The following is a 27093-nucleotide window of genomic DNA, read 5'->3' as shown; positions in this document are numbered from 1 at the left end:
CTCCTCCTGCTAGCTCGATTGCCCAATTGTAGCTGGTGCGTTGTCTGATGTCAATGCTATTCTTGTTCTGGTTGTCGAGACCCTGCCTTGCCTTACCTCATCTCACCTAACTTACCACTTGCATCCCGATTCCCCGTACCTGATCTTCCTTACCTTACGTATGTACCGGGCCAAGTGCCATGACATGCCAGCCCTGGCTTCGAATAGCATGGGTTTGGGCGAAGCGTTGGATGCGTGGTCGTGGTGCCATCGCAGCCCATTGCACCCAGCCAGCCCTTCCAGAGTGCCAGCCTCGTTGCTTTTCTTATCCAGACTCCCTTTCCTTGTGCACCCACTCGCTTTTTCATTCGCCGGCTGCTCCCATGCTCGCCCTGCCTGCATCTGCCTCTGCCTCTGCCTCTGCCTCTGCCTCTGCCTCTGCCTCTGCCTCTGCCTCTGCCTCTTCCATTGCTGGCTAGCATTCATCTCCACGAAGTCGGGGTACCATGTAGCACGCCTGGGCACGGTATCTGTATCTCGGTACACAGATAACTGCTAACTCACTTCACATCCTTACGGATACATGGTACGAATACCCATTCGTACATACAGATGCTCCATGCCCGTACATCCAGGCTCAGGCTGTATGCATCCGCCATCCGTAACCTTCACTCTGTCTGTCTCTCTCCCTTTCTCGGCTCGAGATTCCAGTCTTGCCCCTGGTCAGCTCGCACCCTGCCTTTGCCCACCGTTTGCCCTTTGCCTTCTCTCGTTGTCTTCGTCGCCCTCCATTCGCCTGTCCGGTTCGCCCACGCCCACGCCCACGCCCCTCCCTAGTCTTTCCATGTACGGGCCCTTGTCTTTGCGGCTTGAAGCTCCCCAATCATTTCCCTCTCCCACCCCGACGGGTCGGCACTCCACGCCAGCTCTGTTTGGCCTTGGACCCCCCCGGGCGCCGGGTAAGGGAGCCTGGCAAAGCCAATTCCCAATCAGCTGCTGGCTCAGAGCTGCGGCCATTGCCCATCTCCCTCCAGAGGCATTCACCTTACCTACGACATGGAGCTATTCCATCTTGTCTCAAGTCCCCCCAAGCCCATGTTTCCCAGCTGCGTGTTCATCAACTCGTGGATGTCGGCACCCATGTACCGCTAAACCACGCGGGGGGGTTAGGGAGCCAGGGTATGTCTCCGAGGGGTGTGAAAAAAGAAAAGTGAGAAAGGAAGGGGGGGGGGAAATAGAAGGAAACGAGACCAAAAAAAAAAAAAAAAAAAAAAGGGACAAAAAAATAACGAGAAAAAAAAGATGACGCTAAGGATCCAAGTTTATCACGACGTTCTGCCGGCTCAGTACGGTACCACACTCCCCACGTCCGCGTCTGGTCTGTGGTCTGGCATCAGACGAAGCAGAAGCACTCACACCCAAGTGGCACACCCCTCCTCTTCCTCGCCGCCGCCGCCGTAGCTACTGCTGCTGCTGCTCATCAGAGACAAGTACCAGGGCATGGAGAAAAAGAAACGACACAGGAAACAACGCGGTCCTGCCGTACCAAACCCAAACGGCATTGGGACGTGATGTTGTGTCGTTACTTCTTTGGATCATGCCCGTTTCCTCTTCCTTTTCCTTTTCTTCTCCCACCTCTACCCATCCAAAGATGCAGCATGCCGTAGGGTACCAGCCCAACTGATCCCTTACCCGTCCTCCCCGTCGTCTACTATTTGTTGTGCAAACAATTCCTTGCCTCTCCAGACGGCATCTAGCTAATCTTGTTCTGCCACATCATAATCTTTCCACCCCAATGGGAATATCCCCATCTGTATCACGGCCTAGCTGGAACCGAGTATAAGATCGACCGAGTTTCGCTTTAGATTTCCTCGAGATAACTACGATTCCAACCGACTCAAACACACACACATCACATCAAAGCACCCACCACCACCACCACTACCACCACCACCACCACTTCGACAAACAACCCTTAGAGACCTGAGAGCTTTCCCATTGTTCCTTCAACATTACACTACATGTACTCCAACGCTTCTTACTCGTCCACCGCCACCATGTCTGCCTCCTCGTACAACAGTCAAGCGGGAACATGGCAGGAGCGTCTGGAAGGTAGGGCGCCACCACATCCCACCAAAGAAAAGCATCATGAAGCTAAAGCCAGGGACTCGCAGACGCCTGCCGCGAGGCAAACATTCTCCCACCGGTATTCCAGATCGTTTCTGATCGACGTGGTAAGCACCTGTCCCCCGAGAGAAAAAGCGCACACGCACTTGTCGTCCGTCGGTGTAACTAACGGTTCGTCCCCCTCGTCACAGGCGGCCGTACCGCCTGGTCCAGCCGAGTCACCGTCCACGGACGCACCCTCTCCGCACGATTTTGGTACGACGGCAAGAACCTCAACAATGCGAAAGAAGACGCCGCCGAAATGGCACTCAACTACCTCACTGGATCGAACCCCAGCTCGCCAGCCAACAGCAGAGGAAGCTGGTGAGCTTTCGGCAGCATAGGATGGGGAAGAAAAAGGCGTGCGGGAATAATACCGAAAACCTTCTGGGCAGCGGAACGACACCATAACGAGCGAGCATTCCACCGTCGAGCGGCGCACAACACACGACACACTCACGTCTTGTCTTTTTTCTCTCCGACACATTTGTTTTCTTGCTTCCCCCGATCCATTATTCTGCTGTTCACTTGTACGAATACACCCGGAGTTAGGATTGGGAGACACCGGCCATTGCCACGCGGCAGAAAGGGAACACCATGGATATCGGCGTACAACTTACATTTCTACCAACACTCAATTGGGGCCCCCGACACGGAAACATCACCAGGTGTTGCGCTGATCGGGAAAGATAGGACCGGCGCAGAATCACAGTCTTGAGAAGGCCAACACGAGAAAGAGGGAAGGGGGGGATTTAGCGGGCATGCAGGGCCTGTTTCTCCTCTCTGCATCGTCATCGAGTCTCAAGCTTCCCTCCGTTTTCTTTTCTTTTCTCGCCCGCCCCCCACCTCTTTATCTTATTTCTTTGGAACAGGGACTTTGGAGAAGAAACTCCGACACGAGACAGAACCTTGGCGAAACAGGACCGGCAGAGAGTCGACGGTCACTAGGGCGACTTTTTTGGGACAGGAGAGCAGTAGCGAGGGGTCGGGTGCTATGAGGCGCTTGCTGCCCTTGCTAGTAATTTGTGTGTTGCAATTTGCAAAATTTTATTTTTTTCCTTACCTTGGGAGCGGCGTTATTGGAGAAAAGCAACTATGCCATGGAGGACAAGGGGGATGATAGTGGGAATTGAAAGCTAAAAAGAATTCATGTCGATCGAGTTGGCAGCCATGCCCTTATTTCTCAATTGCAATGTCTCGTGAGAACCAACAAGGGGGAATTCAGTCCTTTTTTTTTTTTTTTTGGTTTGTTTCTTTTCGTCATTCTCGCACTTCTACTGCTTGAGAGTGCTCGGTATCCACTTCTTCCCACTGCAACCTGCATCTGCATAGAACCTCGGATTTCCCGCCGTTATCACGGGACAAACCATGGAAGCTTTCGTTTTATTTTCTCGTAAGGGCGCCTCCTGCAAAATCGAATTGGTGAGGTGGCTTGTGGGATGACGGTATGCTTACCCGACGCGGCTGGAGAACTTTAGGGGATTAGAAAGGGCAACTGAAGGGGGCGTGTCGATTGGCATGGCCAGGGCGAGAGGCATTTCTGCTTGAGCGCAGACCAACGCTGACCCTCTCCCCCCCACGATGACATCTTCTGGTGCTACGATCACCAATGCAGGAGGTGGAAGCGGCGTTCGGCGCATTGAGCGAGAGAGAGAGATTGAGTGAGTGAGTGAATGAACACCCACCCCCCCTTGGCAGAACGGAGGGACGGAGCTAGGGAGTCTGCTAGCAACGGGACGGCGGTAGATCCCACGCCCCTCCGCCCAGCCCAGCCCGTCCGTCCAGGTTGCAGTGCTGTCAGCAAGTACCCAAAGTGCCAAAGTCCAAAAATCCAGTCCAGCCAGCCCAGCGAGCCGTGTGGGTTTGAGAGAGCATAGTGTGTCGAGCTGAATCAGCTGCTTTTTAGCTTGGCTAGCGTAGGGCCGGCATGGGAATGTCAATCCGGGGATCTTCGTCGGGTTTAAGAAGAAAAAGGGAACAATTCTTGTTGGTCAGAAGCAGTAGTATTGTTAGCTCTTTTTTCCCCCTTTGGAGACAAGGGAAACGTTACAGCATGAGCAGAAAAACATAAAAGCCCCATGGCCAAAAAGCAAAGTTGATAGGCAGGTAAGAAAAAAATGTGATGGCGGCTGAATTACTGCTGCCCATCACCTGCATGAAGGTCTGCACACATCCTGCTGCAGCCGTGGCAGCAGCAGTCGTTGATCACGCTCTCTCATCGACGGATGGGCAGCAAGCCCCCTACCTATTCGGTCAAGATGCAGCGAGGGGTTGGTTGATATGAGGGGAGGGGGAAACGCGGAACGACGGGGAAGAGGTTGTTGTGCATGAGGGGGGGTGTTGTGTGTTCCTTCGGCTTGTCTTTGCGTGGTGCGACATTGCGGGCGGGATTCGCGATTGAGATAGGTCGAATTAATGATGGGCGTCATATTGGTGAGATCGGGGAGAGGGGGAAATCTGAATGGTCTGCCTTTTTGGTTGACAGTTGGGGGCCACCGGTGAGGCAGGCGAGGGCCGAGGACTTTCAAGGTGGGCTTGCGGCGGCGCGCGGGCGTGGGTTCACTTTCTGGGTCTGCGACTCAAGGATTGATTTGCTTGGATCGGATTGGCTTTTGGCGGCTTGCTGCCTTGTGTGCTTTTGCCTGCCTCCTTACACATGCAACATGTGGGATGTCGACGAGACAGCACATGCAAGTGATGAGCCAGCCCGTCAGAACACTACTACACCACCCAAGGGAGCATCAGACAAGAGAAGCGGGGAAAGGGTTGCTCAAGACATGTGGTGTGGGATTGATGTTGGTTAGCGCAGGGTGTTTCGAATGGGCTGCTGTCGCTTTATTCTCGAGGTATTTTGAATGTGGCCGAGAGAGGAAGAGAGAGAGAGCTAGCAAGCTAGGTAGGTAGCTGCAGGCGTCTCTTTCGAGGGATGGAGGAGGGTTTATTCTTCCTGTCTGCGTGACTGAGCGTGGTGTCTCTCTCTGCAAGCCACTTTTTCTGGACTCTCGGTTCGGATGTGATGTATGTGATCAGTGATGAAGACATGCCGACTGCAGTGTAGCATCTCGGTCCCTGAGGTGGCCTGGCCTGACCGGGACGTGGGCTTAGGTCGGCTTAGGTAATGGCCGAGGTGGAGGATGCCGGTGACGGCACGGCCCTGCCCCGATTTGACCGGGGGCTGACGGGGTTGCAGGGCACGGTGGCCCAAGCTTGAAAAGACGGGAACGGCGGGCCTGGCCACTCGTCTGGACGGGACTCCACTCTTAAGACGGTCGGCGGAATTACTTATCCCCGACATCCAGCTTCCGCCCTAGGAAACTAGACGTGGACCGTGCAACGACATCAACCAAGCGCAAGCCGTGAGTGGAGCGGCAAGACCCGTGCGGTTCAATAATTTTTGTGAACACAGGCTTGGCTGTGAGATATACTCAACGAGACGACCGACGATTGACGACCGTCAAACCCACCCCGCCCGCGGCCGACCCGAAGATAAAACCAGAGCCGACCATGTCTCTGCGGCCGAGCTTCAGAACCGCTTGCAGGGCGCTCGCGCTGCGCTCCCGACCGCTGGCCGCCGCCCCTCGGCAGGAACCCTTCGCCTGGGCCACCACGAGACGAGGATATGCGGACGAGCCCAGCCAGATCCCGCCATTGAGAAAACCAGACGCCGCTTCTGCGTCTGAGGTTCCCCCGGTGTCGGCCTCCGCGGCGGCCAATGTCCAGTCTACGGCAGGACAGCAGGTACGGTGCACACGAAGCTCGGAGACGAAACGTGGGGACAAGAAGCTAATGGAGAGAGCAACAGGCGGACGAGAAGCCGGAGGAGCAATGGTCACTAGAGGAGGCGGCTGCCGCGCGCGAAGAGCTCGCCAAGGCGGCGGCGCCCACAGAAATCCCCGGTGGCCTGACGGAGGCCCAGATGGATGCGCTGTACGAGGAGGGCGCTATTCCCCCGCAGAATGCGAACGGCGACCCCCAGCGTCAACTCGAGATTCTTGCCTCCGGAGGCATCGTCGCGGATTTGGAGGAGACGAACCGGCTGGATATCAGCAAGCCTAAGCCTGCGGCGCATGTGGGACACAAGTTCCCGCTGCCGGTATTGCCTCTGCCGCCGCACAGCCATCTCAAGTCGCGGTACCACCCGATGATTGACCAATTGACGAACCTTATGATGAGAGATGGAAAGAAGTCTCTGGCACAAAGAGTGAGGTCTTCCTAGGAATATTCCTGGTGGTTGGTGTGCTAACGGGGGTGCGATAGAACATGGCCATGGTCCTCAACTTCCTCCGACAATCCCCTCCCCCGATTCTCAACCCCCGATTCCCGCTCCTCCCCGGCGCGCCGCCGGCGCCTCACCTCCCGTTGAACCCCGTGCTATACATCACCCTAGCCGTCGACTCGGTCGCGCCCTTGATCAAGATCCGTCGCATCCCGGGTGGTGCCGGTGGTGGTCGTCCCCTCGAACTTCCCGCGCCGCTCGCGGTCCGTCAGAGGAGACGTGCGGCATTCGCTTGGATCCTGGACGTCGTCAACAAGAAGCCGTCCAAGGGCTCCGGCCGAACCCAGTTCGCGCACAGGCTGGCAGAGGAGATCATTGCCGTCGTCGAGGGACGGTCGCCCGTGTGGGAGAAGCGCCTTGGGCTGCACAAGCTCGGCACGGCGACCCGTGCCAACTTGAATGTGAAGCCGGTCAGCGCCAAGGGCAGAAATTAGAGTCGAGACGGAAGACGGGGAACCCTATGTAGCAAAGCTGTATATTGTACTATATCATTTGACAAAAGGAAGCAAATGCCAGGGCTCGTAAGGAGCATGATGCCAAAAAGGGGGGAAACGACGGCAGTGATTCTGGCAAGGTCCACTTGACCAGAGCCCGGTCGTGAGCTGCGCAGGGAACCACGATTCGTACGGCGGACATGAGGCTGTGCAGTATCGTCAATGGCAATTTCATCGGTGATGCCAGACTTACACGTCGTGGGCCAGGTATGCCGAGCGCACCAAAGGCGCGGCTGCCATCGTGCCTCGATGTACTCACAAGGATGGAGAATAAACTTTGAGAAGTCCGGGATCAGCTCCGTTGTCCAGCAGTTTCGCTCAGCTCCCACCGGGAGGCTCAATTGCTGACTGGAGCCTCAATCATATCGTATTGACGCCTCATACCAATATAAATGGACGGTTTTTAGATACGCAGTTCACTCGACAGTTCTCAAACTCTAAATGCCGGTAGTAATCCACGGCTGGCTTCGCCGACAACAGGTTGAGGAGCTCCAACGGCTCAGCCACCACCCTCTAGCTTACCCAGGGCCGCAAAGGTGCTGAGCAGTCTCATGTGACGACAGCACTGCGCCGCCTCCCGCCCGAAGCCTAAAAGACAGGAATCACTAGGTTTCGCTGACGTTAATGACAACGGCGGCCGCCGACTCGTCCTCCTCTTCAAAAGCGCCGCCGCTTCCCAAGTCCCGGCGGCCGTGTGCACCACTCTTTGCTGTCTGTTCTGTTCCGATGGGCCGGCTTGTCAGCAACCGTACACGGTGTACAGCACGTCGCCAAGAGACGCCGGGTGTTCTTGGCAATGCACGCCGGCGTCGTCATCGCACTGTTGGCTGCGCACTGTGGTCTCCTGGCCATGGTCATCAGGATGGGATAGGATGGGATGGAAAGTGTGCTTTGTTTTTTTGTTCTCTCTTTCGGGTTGTCCCATGCCCTTCTCCGCCAGTGGCCGGTAAAGCACGGAGGACGAGAATGAGGTTGCTGGGAAGGGCCCACGCTTACACCAGCGGAACGGGGGCCGCGGGCAAGGGTTGTGGGATCTCGTGGGTTGTGTAAGGCGCCCCCTAGGGACAATATTAGCACGAGGAAGGGCAAAAATTGAATGCGGTGGGTAAAATGGGAATGCGTCACCGTCACCGACTCTAGGTTTCCTGCGGTCGGAGGCGGATTGCGGATCTCCCACAGATAGCTACACGTGTGTGGCGGTGTCGAATGATTGAATCGTTGCATCTTGGATGTTTTTCTGTTGTTAACCGAGGGGTTGATCCCGGGTGTTTGCCTCTGTAGGTATCCCGGGAAATCTCTTAAAGAGTCTCTGTCTCTTTCTCTCAATCTTCCTTCCTTAGTAGTCCTTTCGCAAAATCATACGGCGTCTGGAACGAAAGCAGTCACCACCCTCAGTCGATGTACGAGACATAGCGTAAGTGGTCCTCTATCTGAGCTGTTTGCGCGTTGCTTTTTCTTCCCCTTCTGTTTTCGAGCGCACGAGTTCGGGTACGTATTCAGCGGTGCGGAGGCTTCCACGGCGGTTTCGATTTGACAGACAACTGCGAGGCGGCTGAGTGGCCGAGCGAGCATGCACACTTTGGACTTTTTGCATATTCGTGGTGCCGTCGTTGGCCTTCTTTCCTGTCAGTCAGCAGACCAAAGTTGGGGCGAACCGCGTGAGGAGCATCCCATCTTTGGATTGAGTTTGAGACGTGGAGGTAGCCCGGGATGCAGCTCTCTGGCGTTTGTCGTCGTCGTGCGAACGCCCAGGTCATCCCGTCTTTTCATCGACCAAGAGGAGATTATCTCACCGGGTTTCCAGAGCGGGCAGGTGCCACCAGCACCCAAGACGGAGATGACGAAGCGGCCCGACAGCTTCGCATCTCTTTCTCAGGGCAGAGGCATCGGGCGCTAGGTAGCAAGAGTGGCAGATCTTCTTCAGCTCTGGGGAAGAAGCGAAAGAGCCACTCGGGTCCCTCCACTCTTCTCCTCTCAAAGGGCCCAACTACGGGGCTGGGCTGGAACTGGAGATGGGATAAGGTAGCCATGGCCCCATCGACGTCCACTGCTTTGGAGGAAGGTGCGGCGGCCAAATGACCACCAGACGGGCACCAGGCCCAGCCCCGGGCGGGCACTTAATTCAGGCACTGTGGTTCGCTGCAGCCGCTGGACCAGCACGAGCACCTACCTACCCCTCCACAGTGTCAAAGGTACGTTCGCTGCCTGCCCGTCCGCGCCCGCGCCCGCGCCCACTGGTCTGGCTACCTTGGTACCTTACTCCACCTGCACCCTCCCTCCCTTCCAGTGGGTGCTGCACCTAAGGTCTAAGGTTACCGCCTACTGCCACCGGATTGGACTGCTCCCCCGTCTAGTCGTCCACCACCACTGCTACCAACTGCGTTGTGCGCCTGCTTTCCTTCATCTTTCTCCTTCACCCAACTCGCCTAGATTGCCTCCTACACTTTCCTGTTTCTTACCTCAACCGTTGGTCTTGGCAAGTCGGACTCGTGCTTCAGAAACTAAAGTAGGCCTCCGCTCAGCGCAACCTCGTCACTCTTCAGATCTGGTCCCCCGAAGCCATGATCTAGAAAGCCTCCGCCGACTCGCTTCCTTTCCACTACACGATGCTGTTTCTGCCGTCCAACTTGCACCGCCCACGTCAACATCGCAAGATCATCCCCCGTTAGATCTACCACTCCCCACGTACGCTGCGACAACACCAAACACCTGTATTCGATTACCAGTACCTGATACCGACAACGTCATCACTCGAACGAGTTATCAACGCTCTTCTACCGCCCAGGCGACACGACCAAGGAGTCCGTTCGTCTCCACCCAATCCGCAACCACCGCCGAAACCGCAATACACCCCTAGACGTCAACCAAGATGTCGCGCCAACCCATGAGCATGGAGGCCATGCTGGACGAGGAGAGACGGGATGTCCTGGCTCTACTTGAGGGCAGCGCCGCCCGACCCAGCTGGAAGGCAACCTCTCCAGTCTCTGCGCGCTCGCCGTCGCCCTATACGTCGCCCCGTTCTCCCGTGAGGAGCATGCTGGATATTGGCGACGATGGAGTCAAGAAAAGCCCGGCCAGGACGACTGTCTTGCCTGTCCGCAGTATGCTGGACATTGATGTCCCTCCCGCACCAGTCAGGAGCATGCTCGACATCGACACATCTGCGCCGAAACAGGCTGCTAGCGCTGGCCCTAGTTCCCCCGTAGAATCTCGCGCACCTCATCCTAGGACCTTTTCCGACTCTGCAGGGCCCAAACCCAGCTTTGGGCCGCGGGCGCCCGTCAACAGGCTGAATCCTACCATGGACTACCAGTTCTCCGATATTGCTACGAACAACCTCGGACAAGCTATGCCCAAGCGTACCACCCAGACTGTAAAGAAGCCGTCTGCTATGGCCGATGTCATGCGTGGCAACGAAATACCCGGCATCGTTCTTCCCGGCGACAGAGCCCGTCACAGCTCTATTGCGTCGAATCCCGTTCCCAGGAACGCCAGGAGCTCGAGTAGAGGTCACAACAGCAAGTCCAAGTCTCCCCACGGCCGATTTGGCATGCGATCTCCTTCTCCCAACGTCAGTGGTCGATTCCAGCAGATTCCCGGAACCGCTGTTCTTGACGACGGCCGGGTAGTCGACATCACCACCGCCTACCGTAAGCTGTCCGATGCCAACCTAGCGTTCAAGGGAGGCGACCTGGGAGAGCTGGCGGCGCGCAAGCACTCGAGCGCCATTGAGCGCAATGGAGGACGAATGGTCAAAGACTACCTCAGCCCTGACGGCGAGCCATTGGAGGAGAGCAGCGATGATGAGGGCAGTTATTCGGATGAAGAGCAGAGAGGACGTAAGATGGCACCTCGTGCTGCAGACCACAGTGGCAAGTCTCCCGCAGGCGACAAGGGCGATCGCAAGACATTGAGCCTGCTGGCCGCGGCCGAAGAAGAGCGTAAGTGGTTTTCTCCGTGAATGCCTCTATGATGCTGACTAGTTGTAGGCATCGACGTCAGTTCGCAGCCACAGTACCAGTACAAGTCCCTGTTGGACGACCCGCAAATCACCCTTACAACACCTATAGGCGAGAAGACCAAGCCATCAAAGCCAGGCGTACATCCTACTACGGCATTTGATCAAGGTCCAGGCTCAGGCCCCGCTTCGGCAGTCAACTCTGACGATGAGGAGGCGCTTACGGATATCAAGAGAGCGCAAAGACTAGCCTTCCGATACCAAGACGTGCGGAACCAGAGTGAATTTTCTCGGACGCTCCTAACTTTCTACCGTGGAGAATGGGAGACGATCCAAAAGCAGGCTGAGGAAGAGCACCACAGGTTGAGAAAGTACTTGGTGGCCACCGACCTCAGCGACGAATCGACCCATGCCCTGGAATGGGCAATTGGCACGGTTCTGAGAGATGGCGACACCCTCATCTGCATGTACTGCGTGGATGAGGAGACGGGAATCTACTCCGCGGAGGATGTTATGGTACCAGACGATCCCAAGGCACACAGAGAGCAGGCGGCCGCCATCAACGCCGTCTCCAACTCGAGGACGCCGCCTCCGACTTCATCGGCTCCGTCGTTCCCACATCTAGCCAGAGCGTCTGCGTTGAGTAGTGAGAACGGAACCCCGTCGCCTGCTCCATCAAGCCGTGAGCGCGATAGGGCCGAAGAGGAGCGGCTTAGGGCAATCAACGATATTACAGAACGGGTCACCAAGCTTCTCCGAAAGACGCGGTTGCAGGTGCGGGTCATAGTCGAGGTCCTCCACTGCAAGAACCCGAAGCACCTGATCACTGAGATCATTGATCTGGTAAACCCTACTTTGGTGATTCTTGGCAGCCGTGGCCGCAGCGCATTGAAGGGGTAAGTTATCCACATGCGGCGGGAAACAAAGAGTTACGCTAACGGGTTGAACAGTGTCATTCTGGGATCATTCTCCAACTACTTGGTTACCAAGAGCTCTGTGCCCGTCATGGTGGCTCGCAAACGATTGCGGAAGCAGAGCAAGTATAAGAGGCCTATGAAGCAAGTTAACATGATCCACACACCGGGAGCTAAGAGCCTAGCCAACGCAAAGGTTGACTAGAAGCCGTCGGAGCCACGGCGCAGGCTTTCAACATTGCTTTCCCGCATGGCGACATATCAGGGCCGGAGGCACAGCACGAACACATGATGGGAGACAGAGGGATAGAAGGAGATTTTCCTTCATTCGGCTATGACTTGGAGACGCCGTAGAGTTCGAGTCGGGTTTGAGGTTTAGCGGAGAGCGTGGGTTAGACTAGACATGAGCCACGCGCGACGTCTCTATTTTTCCTAAGGGGTTCCATAGTTTTGTCCAAAAAGCGGCATACCAGAAAATTCAGATACCTTTTCTACTCTCACAGCTTGATAGCTTTGGAAGTAATCGATGGCCATGGTTGCTTCATGACTCGAATCCGTTAGAGTCAGTGGCAATACGGGAACCAATCTGACCAGTCGGCAGCCCCAAATTGAGTGAGCTTTTTGTCCACTCAATTCAGCGAGTCTCAATTGAAGGGCTACCTAGGAGTTAGTTGTGAGAGGGAGAGAGAACTGCGCAGGAAGAGGGCCACTCTCTGTGGAAGGGAGCTAGATTAGGCCCAAGAGAGCAATGACTACGGATACCTACCTACCTTACTCAAGTAGCGACTGACGTGCTTGTGCAGGCGAATGGCTTGCATAAGGCAAAGTGCGAGCGATTATGCCGACCCTTGAGCAGGTGCTCCGCTCCGTATAAAGTCAAGAACGGACTGGAGGCATGTCACAGTCATTCATGATCGAGTCACCTCGTGAGGGAGGAAAGATGGAGCATCCGCAGGGGTTCTCACGCGGGAGTGGTTGATTCGGCGACGGGTTCGGTGAGTGGAGCGGCCAGGTGCGGGGTGATAAGATAGTGAGTCTGGCTGATTGGGGCCAACTCAGAGCGGTTCTTGCTGGGCCCACGTCTGGCGCAATCGCAAGCAGGGAGGAGGGGCAGGTAGTGAAAGACCCTGGGCAATGCAAGCAAGACAACGTGGGAGAGAGAGATAGAGAGAGGAAGGGCGATGCCTTTTCCAGAAGCAACTGTATGTTTTGAAAGTGCAAAAGGAAAGGGCCTCAGGTTTCGTGTCTGGTTGGCGTTGAGGGCGAATCGGATGGACCCGACATGAGATGCGATTCGCGCAAGTGTGTTGTTTGTTTACGTTTTGGACGGGACCCCGCCTTCCCTCCTAGTCTGCCCATCAATCCCGTGACTAGTAATGCAACCACTTAAACGCCCGAGGGGGCATGCACGCCTGTTTGTGTGGTAAGGTAGACGCGACGCGGGAGAGATAGGGATTTGTGTGAATACAGAGGGAGGAGGGTGGGAAGTCAAAAAAGAGAGAGAAAAATTAAGAGAGATTAGCGCTCTGGGAATAGACGATCAAGAAAGGCGACCGGATAAAGAAGTTGGGGTGGTTGTTTTCGCCCAGTAGGTAGTAACAGGTTCCCCGTCTTCTGTCCGACAATGACATTCATGGTGTCCCCTTTGAGCTGGACCCGGGACGGGAGCTGTGCGTGCCTGTCTGTACCTGGACTTGCCTGGACTTGGGCTGTGTCTAAGGAACCGCTGCTCAGCGCAGGGACGAAACGACGGCGGGGGAGGGAAGGAACGATGAACAATGCGGCAGACAGGACAGGCAGGGCAGGCAGGGCAGGGCACTTGCTCTGACGTCCAGGTCCAGCGTTCCAGGTGCCCCACTCCACCCAATCCAGGGCCTGGGATTCGGCCGCTCCCTTGACGGACTCGGCCGCTGATTGGGCAGCAGGCTCAAACCTGGCAAGTGGATCCGGGAGGTCCCCAACCTCTCGAATTCAACTCGCCGCAGGGTGGTACGGGTGGGTGAGGATGTGGATGGGGTGCCGTGGATGCGCAAACGCAAGATGCAGTGGGTGACTTGACTGCCAGTGGGTGGTGAATAAGAAGACGTCCTTGCAGTAATTCTCCCCTCCCCCCCTCCCTCCTCCAACAAGAAGCATTGGATGCCGCTTCTTGCTGCACTCTTCCCGCTTTTCTATGCTTCCTGCGGCCCTCTCAGGTCACTCACCTCGTCCCTCTCTCCCCGTCTTGGGCGACGTCTACGTCTACGTCTACGTCTACGTCCACCTTGTGTGATATCCGGCCGCTGGGTTCCTTCTACCTTAGATCAACGCATCAATCTACTCTTACTCTGTTCTGTTACCTATGCGCATACTCTCTTACTCTTACAAACAACCTTGCGCGCACTCGTTGACACCGACTGGTCTGCCTGATACATACACATACCTTGACCCGAAGACCCCGACTGTCACCTTACCCACTCACCACACCGTCCATCTACATCCTGCCCGACCGCCGGCGCATTCGTGTGAGCCAAAGTACCTTTTCACCGACCAAACGCCATCATCTACCTTCACCTGCCGCAATCCCAACTGCGACCGCAACAAGAGAGAGTGAGCCTTTGCGCAACTTCTCTTGACCAGCTGATATGCTTTCCATGCCGTCGCTGGTCACCGTCAACAACAACGTTTCCCTGCTGAGCATCACCATCGCTCCAAGCACATACGTCGCCACCCTAACCTTGTCCTTCGTCTTCATCTACATCTACCTCGTCCAGATCTCCTGGAAGCCAACTCTCCTCCCAAACTTTAGCTACTTCAAGCGCACAAGTCGCGCGACCAAGACTACAATCGCAGACCACCATCGCTTCGAGGAGCTCCCGCCTCCTCGCACTTACAAGGCACTTCCCGCACCACCCGCCGTAGCATCCGGTGCCCTCGTCCGCCGCAGCCCACGCCGCCAACATGATGGCGCATATGCCGACACCGCCCCCGAGCTTCGAACATCTGGATCCTTTAGACGCCTCTTTGGGCGATTTCGAGCCGACGACCCCGCCCCCGAACCAACAGACCAAAATGCCCTTGTTCGGCTACCCGTCGCACCACTCGGGGTTCAGGTCCGACCTGGACGCAGAGAGCGACCTGGGCCCGGACCCAGAAAACTCAGTCTCCGCCGGTGGCTACAGTCCTCCGGCCTGGCGCCGCCTCGGGAACGGAAGCCGCGACAGCGGCTTCTGGAGGCGGAGTGAAGACATCCTCGGAGCATTCCCCCCACCCGACAGACGTTTGTTCGGCCACAGGTCCAGGGAGTCCAGCCCGGAGCTTGATACCGAAGACGAGGATGAGGATGTCCTGCGCCGCGCAATGCGTACGAGGCTGCCGACGGGTAGCATGAGCCCCGACAAAGGTCGTTCGCCCAGTCCTGAGCCCAGAATCGACGATAGAACGATCAAGCTGAATGAGCTCCAATGGAAGGAGACAAGTCCGTCAGAAGGTACCTTGAATCAAGAGAATTGTAGGACCCCATCATGTCGTGAGTGAGACGAGTAAAGGCAATGCGACTGACACTGCACAGATATCCGATTCGCATTGCGCGCGGAAGTCCAGCAGCGCACAGAACCCATTGAGGCATTCGTCCAGTTCTTCCGCTCCAAATGGCAATTCTTGACTCATTCGTGGTCATCCACGATCCTCTCAACTATTGTCGCGGTGCTTGCCATCAGCGCTATGCGCAACCTCTTCCAGCCCGCGGCACAACTGCCTGTGCCAGATCTTGTGAAGGTCGCCGGCATCGCGCGCTCATTCGAACCACTCATCTACTTTTCAGAAAATGGCGCATCACAGGTCGGCGATTTGCAAGCTACCGGCGTTGCGGTCTGGGATCTCGGCGAGAGCGTGAGGTCAAGCAACATGACCTCTGCGCCCATTATCGTCAAGGAGCTTGACGACCTCAGCGACAGCCTGAAGACCCTAGCTATTGAGCTCACAAAGTTCTTTGCCAACGTCGACGGCGACATTGACGGTATTCTTATCGTCATGGACTGGGCACGTAGAGAGCTGTCCCACGTCCAACATCTTCCGTCATCACCCTTCACCGCTGCCTTTGATAACATACATAACATACTATCACAAACCGGCGTCCTCGAAGATCCTGGCGGTATCCCGACCCGATTGGGGTCGTTATCCACATACATCTTTGGCATGTCCAACCCGCAGCGCACAAAGCTGACGCTCCAGCGCACGTTCAATGAGTTCCTTACCGTCCTTGAGGATGCTATCAACTCCGAGCTGCAACATTCTCTGGCTCTATTCGCCCTATTCGAAGCCATTGATCACCAGTTCCTCAATCTCGCAAGGACAGTCGTCCGCGAGGCTTCGGCCCAGGATGACCAGCACGCCGACCTGCTCTCGTCCCTCTGGACGCGCATCTTGGGGCCGAATTCGGCGGAGGTCGCCAAGTACGAGCGCAACAGGCTTCTGCTGCAGAATGTCAGGGAGAAGACCGTTCGAAACAAGAGCATCCTAGTCGAACACAACGGCAAGCTCATGGCGCTCAAGGCCAACCTCGAGAACCTGAGAAGGAAACTCGTCAGCCCGCTCGTCCGGTCCGTCAACTCCAGCACCTTGACTCTGGAAGACCAGATCAGGGGGCTGGAGGACGTCGGCGGCTACCTCGAGGGCGTGAGGACGAGGCAGAAGGGCAAGTTGATGGAGATGTTGTACGGCAGCATAGGAAACAACCGCAGGGCGATTGACGAGCGTAAATATGACCGGACGGCGTAAGGAAAGGGGAAGGGTTCCCTCGCAAGCACTCTCTCCTCATTTGGGTTGTTTATCTGCATCAACAAAGCATCTGGCGTAGACTAGGACAAACGGAAAACCCCCCCTCGGCGCCCGGACTGGATAGATTACTACTAGCGATTGTACGGAGGCTTGCGCCTCTGCATTGGTAACGGAGTTGAAATGGACATTGGAGGGGGACACATGTACAGGTAGGTTTATCTTGGCTCGCTCTCTCGGAAGGGGATGGAGCTTACAGCTTTGACAGGATGTCAACAGCGCGCGCAAACGGCGGAAGAATGCCTGCATTTCTCTCTCTCTCGTGTCCCTCGGGAATGAGAGATAAGGGGAACGGGAAATTCGGGGCGTGGAACACTTGGAAGGAGTTTTTGGGATGGAATTGGATGGATAGGGATAGGATACCGGTGCTTTGTACATACTTTTCTGGTATGAGTTCAGGCCTGTACGTGGCTTTGCTCAATTGACTATGTTGTAAATCACTTTTGTCGGTCATCCTGTGGGGTCTGTGGATGGTGTATAAGTATCGTGGTGAGGGATGTAGGCATAAGACGAGCAAGGAGAATCATCGTCCCGAATCGAGGACTTGACCAGACAAGAGGCCATGAGAAGCAGAGCAGGACAAATGGGGTATCCTGACTAATATGTAACGAAGCGAGACTATCAGCTCCTGGGCGTATTCAGAGTGTATGTATCATCAAGCAGAGCTGGAAAATGAAGGAAAACGTCTTGATTTGCACACACTGTAGCCACAGTGTGAAATTGTTGTCCCTGTGCCGAGAGTCGATCCAGATTACTTTTATTGCTTGCTCGAGCAGTTTTTAAGGTAGAGACCAAGGAAGATTGGACCATTCGGCTGGTGTGTTGTTAAGAGATAGGAGCATGTCTACTTATGGGATTGCCAGGCATTTACTCGTGCTGGCGCTGCTTTCATTTGGGTGACTTCTCAGGGCGACGTTTGTAGTCTTTGAGCGTGAGGATAAATAGGGCTTGTTTCCTTGTCAAATACAAAAAGCGCGAATGATTGGTGGGCATGTTCGACGTTGTATCGCTACGCATGACATGTCAAAGACGACTAGCTCTGGGATCCCGTCGGCCAATTGCTGGCTATACGTGAGAACGATTCTAATATGTGTCTTCGTCCTAATTGTGTAGCTTGCTTATACGAACAAATAAGCAGAAAGGCGTGATCTGGAGGAGAGAGCAGGGGATGCAAGATGTAGGACTGGAGTCTACGATATAAGTTCAAGTTGATCATCATTAGGACAATATGCTGGCTTGAGGTGTCGCTGAGTATCTCGCAAAAGAACACAACAGACTGGAAAGCTTGTGAGCGCACCATCATTATTGAGCTTGGGAACGAGAAGCAGTATGACCTAGTACTTATGTAAGTCAGGAAGAAAGACACCCAAACGACAATTGATGAGTGGCTACGAAGCCTCTTGATATGCCACCAGAGTTCCTACGTTTTGGTTTGTAGTGATGGCATACCTCATTGAAATGGGTGTGGGGTGTACATAAAAGCGACTTCCGTGCTTCATCTTCTAGTGCAGAATCAGATGGGATGCCACAATAGATGCGTTCGTTTAACGGCTTTGAGGCCTGCCGTTGCTTCTCGCAGACTTATTTTAAGAGCTCTGCAAAGGTCTTATAGCGACTATGATACCCTGGTGTTGTATTGTGGTTAATACTCGAGGGAAAATGACGGACCAAAGGCACTGATTCAAGAGGAACGCAATGTCTCTGGCAGCTGAATTGTTTACCAAGATCGGATCTGTTTGATTGTTTCTTCCAAGCGCTCTCATTTCTTTGAAGGGAAATTACTTGATTGACCACTTCGACGGACATCTTGAATTGCGAAAGGAAATAAGACATATCAAGGACTGTGGCTACTGTTTTTATGTCACCGTTTGGCCAATTACTCCGAATTTGACTATTTATTTTCTTCGTATGTGAGGACACGAATGACCGTCCCAAAAGCAAGACGAAAACCAATGGCGGCAGTCTGGAATACTTTGCGCCCTAATCTACGCGACGGATGTTTTCTTCTGAGCTTGAGCGTTTGAGGTCCCACAGCTGGAGACGTGCGATCTGGGAGGCATCTAACGTCGCCACCTGCTCTGGTTGTTTCGAGTGGAATTCTTAATAGACGACGACGAAAGAGAGGGGCAGCAGATTGTCGCTCAACGACGGCATAAAACGCTTGGCTGTAGTATGTACAGACATGCGTCGGTAATTACAGAGATCGATGCCCTTGGAAAGCTAAGTTATTTTACTATGAAGAAGCGTCGCGAATGTTCGCAGGAGATAGGGATCAGTTAAGTGGACATTTCTTCGGTACGGATATTATTGTGTAAATCTGTTGTTATTACCAGCTCCCTGCGGAGGACATCATTATGCAGGGAATCAAACATGTACTGTGTATGAATATAACGCTAGGACAGGACAATGCTGATGAGCACAAGCTTTTGCTGCCGACTGCGATTTTGCTCGTTCCCACATCGCGCGCTGCTTGGAACCCAATTTCTGCCCCGTGAGGTAAAACACTTCTTGGTGCCGTTATCTTCGAGTCTGAAAACCACTTGCTGGTGTCATCTGCATATTATTCCACAAACAGCTTTGTGAATATGAGACGGACGGAGATCGCGGATGTGAGGTGTGCGCAGTGCTAATAGTTAGGAATCCAAGAACATCGTAACGTCACCTTTTCGATTAGTGATGTGAAGAGAAACACTTCTTTACTTCCTTTCTCATTCTTTGCTCTCATCTAAAGATGGGAATGGCTGCTGGTCTTTTTGTGCGGCTGGCCACGACTCCGGGTACCCAGGTTAGCATCGTGAACCCTCCGACTTCCTGATTTGGGTGTGGGGATGGGAAACTGGCGAATAGGACCCGTCTTGTCTTGGCCATCGGTTCTACCTATCAGGCCTCTCTGGGCCAATTCACAGCTGAAGATTCGCGGACTTGAGTATTGACGGGAAGGATATTGATTATACACTATGACTAGGTCTACAAACAGATATCTACCCCCGCTCCTCCACAATGCTGAAGTTCATCACCTTGGCGCCTGTCATATGGCAAAGTCTTGACCACCAGCAAACGAACCAGGCCATACGTGGCACACATTAGGCGCCCCCGGTCATTTGCTGGCCTCATCATGTTGGCGGCGAGTGACAGTCGACTACGTGGTCAACATGCAGCAGCAAGTCACACTTTCTGCTGCCATAGACAACACAAGCCCACCGGCGGCAGTTTTCAACATTGCAAGCTAGCGGGGTTGGGTATAGCAAAGAAGCTGGAGTTAGCAGTCCTTATTACCTTGAGCAGCATCAACATCACGCAACAGGCTGTTGATGACATCCACAAGCCGACGCGCAGAGGCGAGACGCTGTCCTTCCTCGGGAAAGAGACAACAGAACGCATTATCAGATTGCTACCTATTCAACAGAATCGCTGCAGAGCCGTACGGCAATGTTAGGGAACGTAAAAACTAGTTGAATGACCCGAAAACCATCAACCAAAGCGAAAACCATGTACTGAACAGACGGCCTGTCTAGTGCTTTTCTCCGCTCGATGCCGCTTGTATACTCACTCGTGTCGTGATCTATACGACATCTATGCTTCTTCACCACCCGTCTGCTTAACAGCGACAGGCTCAACTTCGTCTTTCTTCTCTTCAATGGTGGCTTCGACCACCGGCTCACCAGCCATGTTGGCGGCCAGGGTCTTCACCTCCTCTTTCGGCGCCTCGGCCTCGATCTTCTCCTCGGCCGGAGTCTCTTCCTTGGCTTCAGCCTTCTCTTCCTCGATGGGTTTCTGCGATGGCGTTTCCTCCTTGGCTGTAACTTCCTCAATCTTGGTGTTTTCAGTCGCAACTGCTTCGGCCTCCTTAGGTTCTGAGGGAGCAACTTCAGCCTCTGCTGTCGCCTTCGCATCCTCCGGCTTGGCGTCATTATCAACCTCGAGCACACCGCTGTCACCGATGCTCCAGCATATCCTCAGAGGGGAGAACGACAGAGTAGGCCCCGAAGATTTGGCCTCCGCGACAGGCGTTGCGGCCTTGGCGGGAGCTCTGCGTTGAGGGCCACGAGCACGACCTTTCCTAGCATCGGAGAGGGGCGCCTTCTCCTTCTCTTCAACCATATCTGCCGCGGGCGGCTCCTCCTTCTTAGGGGCCTGAGGGCCAAGCTGAAGACGCTTGTTGAGGTCGGACATGAAGGTAGACTGGAGAGCTGCAATCTTGCCGCCGACGGGTCTAGCGGGGACAGCAGGCTTCTGCTTAGGAGCCGCATCTTGCTCCTTGGAGTCGGTGCCGGACGGTAGGGTTTTGGTAGGGCGAGCCGGGATTGTAGGCTTGGGCTTTTCAGAAATCGGCGGGGTTTGTTTCGACTTGGGTCGCTCCGGAATAGCCGGTCGTTCTGAAGTGGCGCTGGACTCTGAGCCCTTCTTCTGGGGACGAGATAGGATCTGAGGCTTTTCGGTAGGGGCATCCTCAGCGGGCTCGGGGGTGTCGACGACTGCCTCGTGCATCAAACTTTCAGGAGTATCTTCCCAGACGTCACGGCTGGGAAATCGGTTGGCCATGGCTGGGCGAGCGTCTTGCTCCTTGGTTTGCTGTAGAGGCAGAGGAACTGGTTTCTTGTCTCTGGTATCCAGACCTCGAGCTTCCTGTTCGGCAAGCTCTTCCTGTTTCCTTGCAAAAGCGTGTGCGGGGGTTTCGGTGCGAGGTTCAGACCTTCGTCGAGAGGAGGGACGTTCAGCCTCTGCTGGCTCAGGCGTTGACACTTCGGCGGTGTAGTTCACGCTGTCGGGTGCGTCTTCCCAAACATCCTTGCTGGGGAACTTGTGGCGGGGCTTCCATGAGTTGGCCTCTGCCTCCGCTTTCTTAGCTTCCTCGTCGGGGAACAGCGGCTCATACTCTTCAACGTCTTCCAGGGGAGTGGAAGCCAGCTCCGTCTGTGACTGGTTGTTGTAGATGCTAGTGGGGCGGCTGGTGGGCCGGCTCGTCGCCTTTTCCATCTCGAAGGCGCTGCCGGAGCGCTCTGGTGGGGGCTCAACCGCTGGCTGCAGGTCGTACGGGTGGTAGACATCCTTCTCCCGTTCATCGTCTGCCAGGATTGGGGCGTTGTACTTGCTCTCCTGGTCAGGGTCTTGGGAAATGAAACTCTTACGGCGGTTGTGAGATTCGTCAACGTGGACAGTGCTGTCATCAGCGTTGTCCGCGGAGGAAACGGCAATATCGGGGTGGGAGTCCTTAAGAGGGCTCAACGGGGACTTGATGCGCTGGAGCTCTGGAGACCTCGAGGCGGGGCGGGGCGAGGACATGCGAGAGGTATACTCCTCAGACGCATGGTAGCCGACCTCCTCGCTGGGAGTGCCAGCATATTCTGCGTGAGTGCCTGCATTTGTTAGTATGTGCCTATCGGACGTTCAATTGGCAGTGCTCACCCATTCCAGACCCACGGCTGTGCGTGTCATGAACGATCTTGTTGAGATCTGAGCTGCTCATGGCAAAGTCATTCTGGCGGTCGTGGAGTTTTGTCGAGCAGTCCTTCTTCAGGGTATCAGGGTGCTTGTCGTACCAGGCCTTCTCGAACTTGTCGGTAGGGAGCGCAGAGCTGTGTCCATGAAGGCCGTAGCTGCCCGGCGGCAGCTCGTTGACGCCACGCGAGCTGTGCTTGCGAGAGTGGTGACGAGGGGTTCCGGACCTCAAAGACTCGGGTGCAGCAGCAGAGCCCGGCGCGGGAGACGGAGCCTGAACATCACCAAGGTGGGGGTTCATGGGCACACGCTGGCCAATTTCGGGAATACCATGTTCCTCGTCGCCGAAGACACTTTCCGACTTCTGGGACATTTGACTTGAGCTGGCCTTCTTTCGGAGACTACTAGGACGGGTCTCGTCACTGCTAGGCTTGCCGATGCCGAAGGAAGCAGCCTTGTCCGAATCCGTACGAGTCACAGCTTGAACCCGCTGCTTCGCGCTCTGGGCCGACATGGTAGGCTTCGGGGCGTGAAGCTTCAGGTCCTCGGCAGCAAAGCGGGTGTGTTCTGGAGAGGCAGGTGCCTTGGCAAGGCCCTCGTTGACGACATCGTATTCGTTGCCCTCCTCGCCAACAGACGGCATAGAAACGCTGGCCGGGCGGTGGACAGGTTCTGAGGAAAGGAACCCATTGCTCGGGGAGGAGCGAGTGGCCTTGGGGCTCTTAGAGAACGGGCTCTCGTTCAAAGGCGAAGGCGCAAAGCGATCGGGGTTCGGGGAGATGGAGCGATCGAAACGCTTGATGGGACGAGGAGGAATCTTGGGCAGGGAGGAAGTGTTCGTGTTTTCCTCCTTTTCCGTACTCCTAGAGGGTCGGGGAGGGATGATAGGTTGTTGTACTGAAGCGGCAGACATGATGTCTATGTGTAAAAAGGTAGATTGGGTGGCTGAATACGAGACAGAGCGGTTGCTGGCTTTCTGATATTCGAAGCTGGTACGGTGGGGATATAGCAGAGGTACTTTGCCCTAGACACGACCTTGAGAACCTAGAGAATACGAACGACTGTAATTAGTACACGATTCTGGGATTCTGGCGGTGTGAGACGTCAAAGCGAGTCGATCACAGACCCCGGGCCGGTTCGGTGTATCCGTCTATCTCGACGCCGCCCTGGAATCTTGGTTGGGTGACAGGGTGATGGTGGTAGCTGAATGCAAGATAACAGGCGCGGTAGAGATAGGGCGTGGTAAATTGACAAGCAAGACAGGGGCGGGAACGCGTGCACCACGAGGTGACGTTTGAAAACGCGGATGCGCTGAGAACAGCAATTTGAGTTTTCTTAGCTCAATTGTGTTGATAAGTGCTTTTGTGTGATAAGACTGTGTCGTACCACTGTAAAGTACAGGTATGAGGCTTGTAGCAAATGCATCGCCTTGCCCTTCCCAATCTTATGGCTGGTGGGTGGTGATAGCTGAGTCCGGCTGAGAACCAGGTGGGCCTGATTTCCCCAACAGCTGGGCAGCGCCCAGCCGGTTCGTGGTGGTGGAGGTGTGCTGACAATGTGTGGCAGAGCATTGGACGGCCGCCAGGGTGGAAGGGGGAGGCAAGACGCAGACGGATCGACGGAGTAGCAGCAGCAGACGGGGAGAGAGGAGATTCCAGGGCGGGGAGACGGAAAACACAACGAGAGAGAGGGAATGACGACTGCGCGCTGGGGAAGGGCCACTTACAGCTTTGGGGTAAGGTAAGGTGAGAGTGAGAGAGATAAGGATAAGGATTTTAAGAGGAGCTGTTAAGTTGGTGGTTTGGTGGTGTTATTGTAACACACTGGGAGAGACGAGTAACAGGCGAATGTTCATAGAACGGACTTGATGACTGAGTAGAAGCATTGAACAAATTTGACAATTCAAATCCCGGGGGGGTGGGCTGGAAGAGAAAGTCACGACGGCGTTGACCTTTATATTCTGCGTCGACGAAACCAGCTTCTTCGGTGACGGTGCTGCTGCCGCCAGGGAGCCAGTCACGAGCGACGTATTCCTGGGACAAAAACAGGGATGCTCGATGCCGGTACAGCGGGTGTAGAGGTGTGTACATCCGTCCAGTCTCTTCTCTGTCCTGGCGGCGGGAAAGGCACCAGAGAAGCACCGGCGCTGGAAGTTGCTGCGTGTGTGTGTGTGTGTGTGTGTTCCATTGCTGCAGGACGACGACACTGGACCGACGAAAGAGGCGGTGGTGGTCATACAGTAAGTCCCTCTCCAAGTCGTACGGTGCCGAGTGATCTGTCTTAGGGGGAACCCACCGTACCCCGCCATTCAGCCCACTAGTGCATCATACGGCACGCTGGAGGAAGGAAAGGTACGCAGCCAACCGGGGAGGTACCTGCCCTGCCGACTCTTTGCAACTGGAAACCGCACCTCCTTCATTGGACGTCGCCGTACTTTCCTCCATCACGAACGTACCTTTCGTTGGTATCTTGGGGTGTCAGGGGAAGCCCTTCCTTTCAATGATACGGGAACCATCTATTATGGACCGCCGCCGGACCAGACAAAGCAGCTGGTCCAACTATCTGCCCTAGCTGCTGCTGATGTGAGGATGTGAGTTGTCCACATCATGCTGTTGCCGTGGGATTGAGACGACAGCAGCAGGTATCTACCTTCCTGGCCGCAGTCAGATTTATTCAAGCTGTCTGTATTGGGGTTGTTGGGACTCTGGGCCAAGGAGCGGGATCTCTAAAGACCATCATCCCACCTCCATCGATCGATCGAAATTCGACGACTAATTGCCAAACCCCAGAGACTTTATTGGGCGGGACCAAGAATGGAAGCGAGCGAAGCCAGCCAGCAAGCAACGGACCTCGAATTCGACTCGACAGAACAACAACCGCTCAGTGCTGCCGGCAGCCCGTCCGTCCGCTTTCAGGGATCCCAAGGCAGAATCTTGAAATAGCAGCAAGCACCGGGGAACAGAACGGAAGAATGCAAATCTAAAAAGTCTACAGTGGATTCCTCGGCCATCAGCTGTCAGCGGACAGCGGGCATACACCAGGTCAAACGTGCTCGGCGTCCCATTTGCGTGCTCGCGTCAGCGTCGAAATCTAGAATCCAAAACGAAACCCATCCCGAGTCACCTGTGTCAAGGAACCGGTGTTGGCGCACCGGGGGCCCCTTGGGCCTTTCACAGTGTTCCATTCTTCCTTTGCGTCTAACAACGAACTCGACTTGGCATCTTCACGACAGATCCTTCTGCTTTTCCCTCGTTTGAGCTCGAGCTGCTGCTTGCTTCATTCTCTGCCTGTCTACGGTATCTTATCTTTCTGGCCGGGCCGTCTTATCGACTCTTCCGTCTTCATGGCCCCAGCAAGACAAGCCAGTTCCAGCCAGGGCACTTCTTTGATTCGGCATGGCAGGGTGGCCATTGTCATTGCCCACCGCGGGTCCTCTCTGACTCTCGCCGGCCCCGTCCACAGTGGAGAGGCCGGCCAGGCCACAGTGGACGGCAGCTCCACAGGGCGTCGTCTGGTTCAAGGTCGAGCCCGTCCGCGTCCCAATCGAAACTGTCCACTGAGAAAAGTTCGAAAAGTCACCCGCTGACCATGACCACCTCACCCCAGGCCACCGGGCTCAGGCGGGCCAGACCAGGGCAACAGGGCCTGCCTTAGCCAGAGTACAGCGGTACCGCGACAGGTACAGCCTCAAGTACCTTTCCAGGAACCGGATGGGCGAACCGGGAAAGGTACAACCGGTACAATCCTCTGTCAGTCTCGACAGCACCGCCGCAGAGTCTTTCGCATCTCCCTCAGGACACCCACAGTGCGCCTCGCCTCTTGACTTTTTTTGACGACACCTCTCCCACCAGCCCCACAAGACCACGAGATGTTGCAAGCTCTGCATTGAAAGCACCGGCTTGCAGCTGGCCAGGCGACGGTGTCTCGTCCGTTTGGATCTCGATACCACAGCATCCTACACCAAGCATGCACGCAAGAGGGAGAGCCGTTTTACCCACCCCTGCTGCTTTGCAACCACAACCTGCCATTGGAACAAGTTCATGATCGTGGCCGCGACCCTTTCCACGTTCAGACATGTACTGCTTCTGTACTCGTTCTTCACCGCCAACAACCAGAGACAACAGATCCATTTTATTGAATTTTCCCGTCTCCCGGGCTGCAACTGCGGGCGCCGTTGACGCCGGTCCCTCAATTGGTCCCGAAATTGTCTAAACGACACTGCCTCCCGGGCTTCCATCTCTGGCAACTCGGAAGCCCTGGTTGACGGGCGCCGGATCGCTTGCGGGCAGTTTGGAGGCATTTCTCAAAGAGAGGCATTTTTCGACAACTAACTTCAAGTTTGCGACTGCCTTACTCACATAGGCAACCTCCCACCTGACTGTCATTGCGGCGGTCTTTTCCAATGTCCAAATGACAGTCATCAACCCCGGGATTCGTCCTCGATCACTTTCGGACGGCTGCTTGTCACGGTCTTGGCTCCCTCCCACCGTCTACGGCCAGACCGCCGTCCCCTCCTGCAGCCCACCTAACTTCCGTCACAGCTGCTGTTACTAACAACGTGCAAGCTCCGTCCAGTCGCCTCCCCCCTCCACAGACCGTCAACTGGAGACGGGAGAAGCAGCCTCAGCCCCATTCTTTGACGATCGATCTGCGGCCGTCTCTGAATTTGGCCCAGCAGTTGCCATGCTTTCAGATGAGGTGAGGCGTCCGAGCAACAAAGCGGGCTCAAAAGCTTGAATTCTCACCAGAATTGGTCTCGCCCTATAGCCTTTGACTTAATGGTATACTTCAGCATTGAATACACCGCGAAACCGTGTGGAAATGCAATGCTAGGCATCTCGCCGGGCCATAGTTGTTTTTCGTTCCATAATCCTTAAGGACCCCTGTGGGGGTGGAAATGGGGAGGGTATCGTCACCGTCCGCAGGATGCGAGTGGAGCAGGACCACAACCTCCGTTTAGCTCCTACGGGCCCTCCCACAGTGTGTTGGACGGTTGGCTCTAGTGTAGCTTCTCTGCCGTTCTTGCACACACTCGGCGCCGTGGCCAATGAC

The 27093-nt window shown here is 55.2% G+C and overlaps 6 protein-coding genes across 6 annotated transcripts; 4 read left to right on the top strand and 2 right to left on the bottom strand.

The window, feature by feature from the left end:
- Positions 1 to 2036: 2036 nt before the first annotated feature.
- CGCA056_v014556 (uncharacterized protein) lies at positions 2037 to 2473 on the top strand (the record flags this gene model as incomplete). Its single annotated transcript, XM_037329798.1, has 3 exons — positions 2037 to 2091; positions 2154 to 2213; positions 2298 to 2473. The coding sequence occupies 3 exons, from the start codon at positions 2037 to 2039 to the stop codon at positions 2471 to 2473; spliced, it is 291 nt and encodes a 96-aa protein (XP_037171586.1).
- A 3176-nt stretch (positions 2474 to 5649) lies between these two features.
- Positions 5650 to 6855, top strand: CGCA056_v014555 (37S ribosomal protein S7; the record flags this gene model as incomplete). The annotated part of the gene is made up of 3 exons (XM_037329797.1): positions 5650 to 5883; positions 5948 to 6346; positions 6403 to 6855. The coding sequence occupies 3 exons, from the start codon at positions 5650 to 5652 to the stop codon at positions 6853 to 6855; spliced, it is 1086 nt and encodes a 361-aa protein (XP_037171585.1).
- Positions 6856 to 6904: 49 nt separating this feature from the next.
- Positions 6905 to 7155, bottom strand: CGCA056_v014554 (uncharacterized protein; the record flags this gene model as incomplete). Its single annotated transcript, XM_037329796.1, has 2 exons — positions 6905 to 7061; positions 7109 to 7155. 2 exons carry the CDS (start codon positions 7153 to 7155, stop codon positions 6905 to 6907), a joined length of 204 nt encoding a protein of 67 aa, XP_037171584.1.
- A 2629-nt stretch (positions 7156 to 9784) lies between these two features.
- Positions 9785 to 11992, top strand: CGCA056_v014553 (Uncharacterized protein; the record flags this gene model as incomplete). The annotated part of the gene is made up of 3 exons (XM_037329795.1): positions 9785 to 10856; positions 10905 to 11769; positions 11824 to 11992. The coding sequence occupies 3 exons, from the start codon at positions 9785 to 9787 to the stop codon at positions 11990 to 11992; spliced, it is 2106 nt and encodes a 701-aa protein (XP_037171590.1).
- Positions 11993 to 14420: 2428 nt separating this feature from the next.
- On the top strand, positions 14421 to 16545 carry CGCA056_v014552 (uncharacterized protein; the record flags this gene model as incomplete). Its single annotated transcript, XM_037329794.1, has 3 exons — positions 14421 to 14694; positions 14783 to 15244; positions 15338 to 16545. The coding sequence occupies 3 exons, from the start codon at positions 14421 to 14423 to the stop codon at positions 16543 to 16545; spliced, it is 1944 nt and encodes a 647-aa protein (XP_037171589.1).
- A 3630-nt stretch (positions 16546 to 20175) lies between these two features.
- Positions 20176 to 22954, bottom strand: CGCA056_v014551 (uncharacterized protein; the record flags this gene model as incomplete). Its single annotated transcript, XM_037329793.1, has 2 exons — positions 20176 to 21959; positions 22009 to 22954. The coding sequence occupies 2 exons, from the start codon at positions 22952 to 22954 to the stop codon at positions 20176 to 20178; spliced, it is 2730 nt and encodes a 909-aa protein (XP_037171588.1).
- Positions 22955 to 27093: the final 4139 nt, after the last annotated feature.

The sequence above is a fragment of the Colletotrichum aenigma genome (assembly GCF_013390185.1).
Source record: "Colletotrichum aenigma strain Cg56 chromosome Unknown KSG_Cg56_contig10, whole genome shotgun sequence".
NCBI lineage: Eukaryota > Fungi > Ascomycota > Sordariomycetes > Glomerellales > Glomerellaceae > Colletotrichum > Colletotrichum aenigma.
Note: the sequence above shows the minus strand (reverse complement) of the source record. Positions and strands in the feature narration are given on the sequence as shown.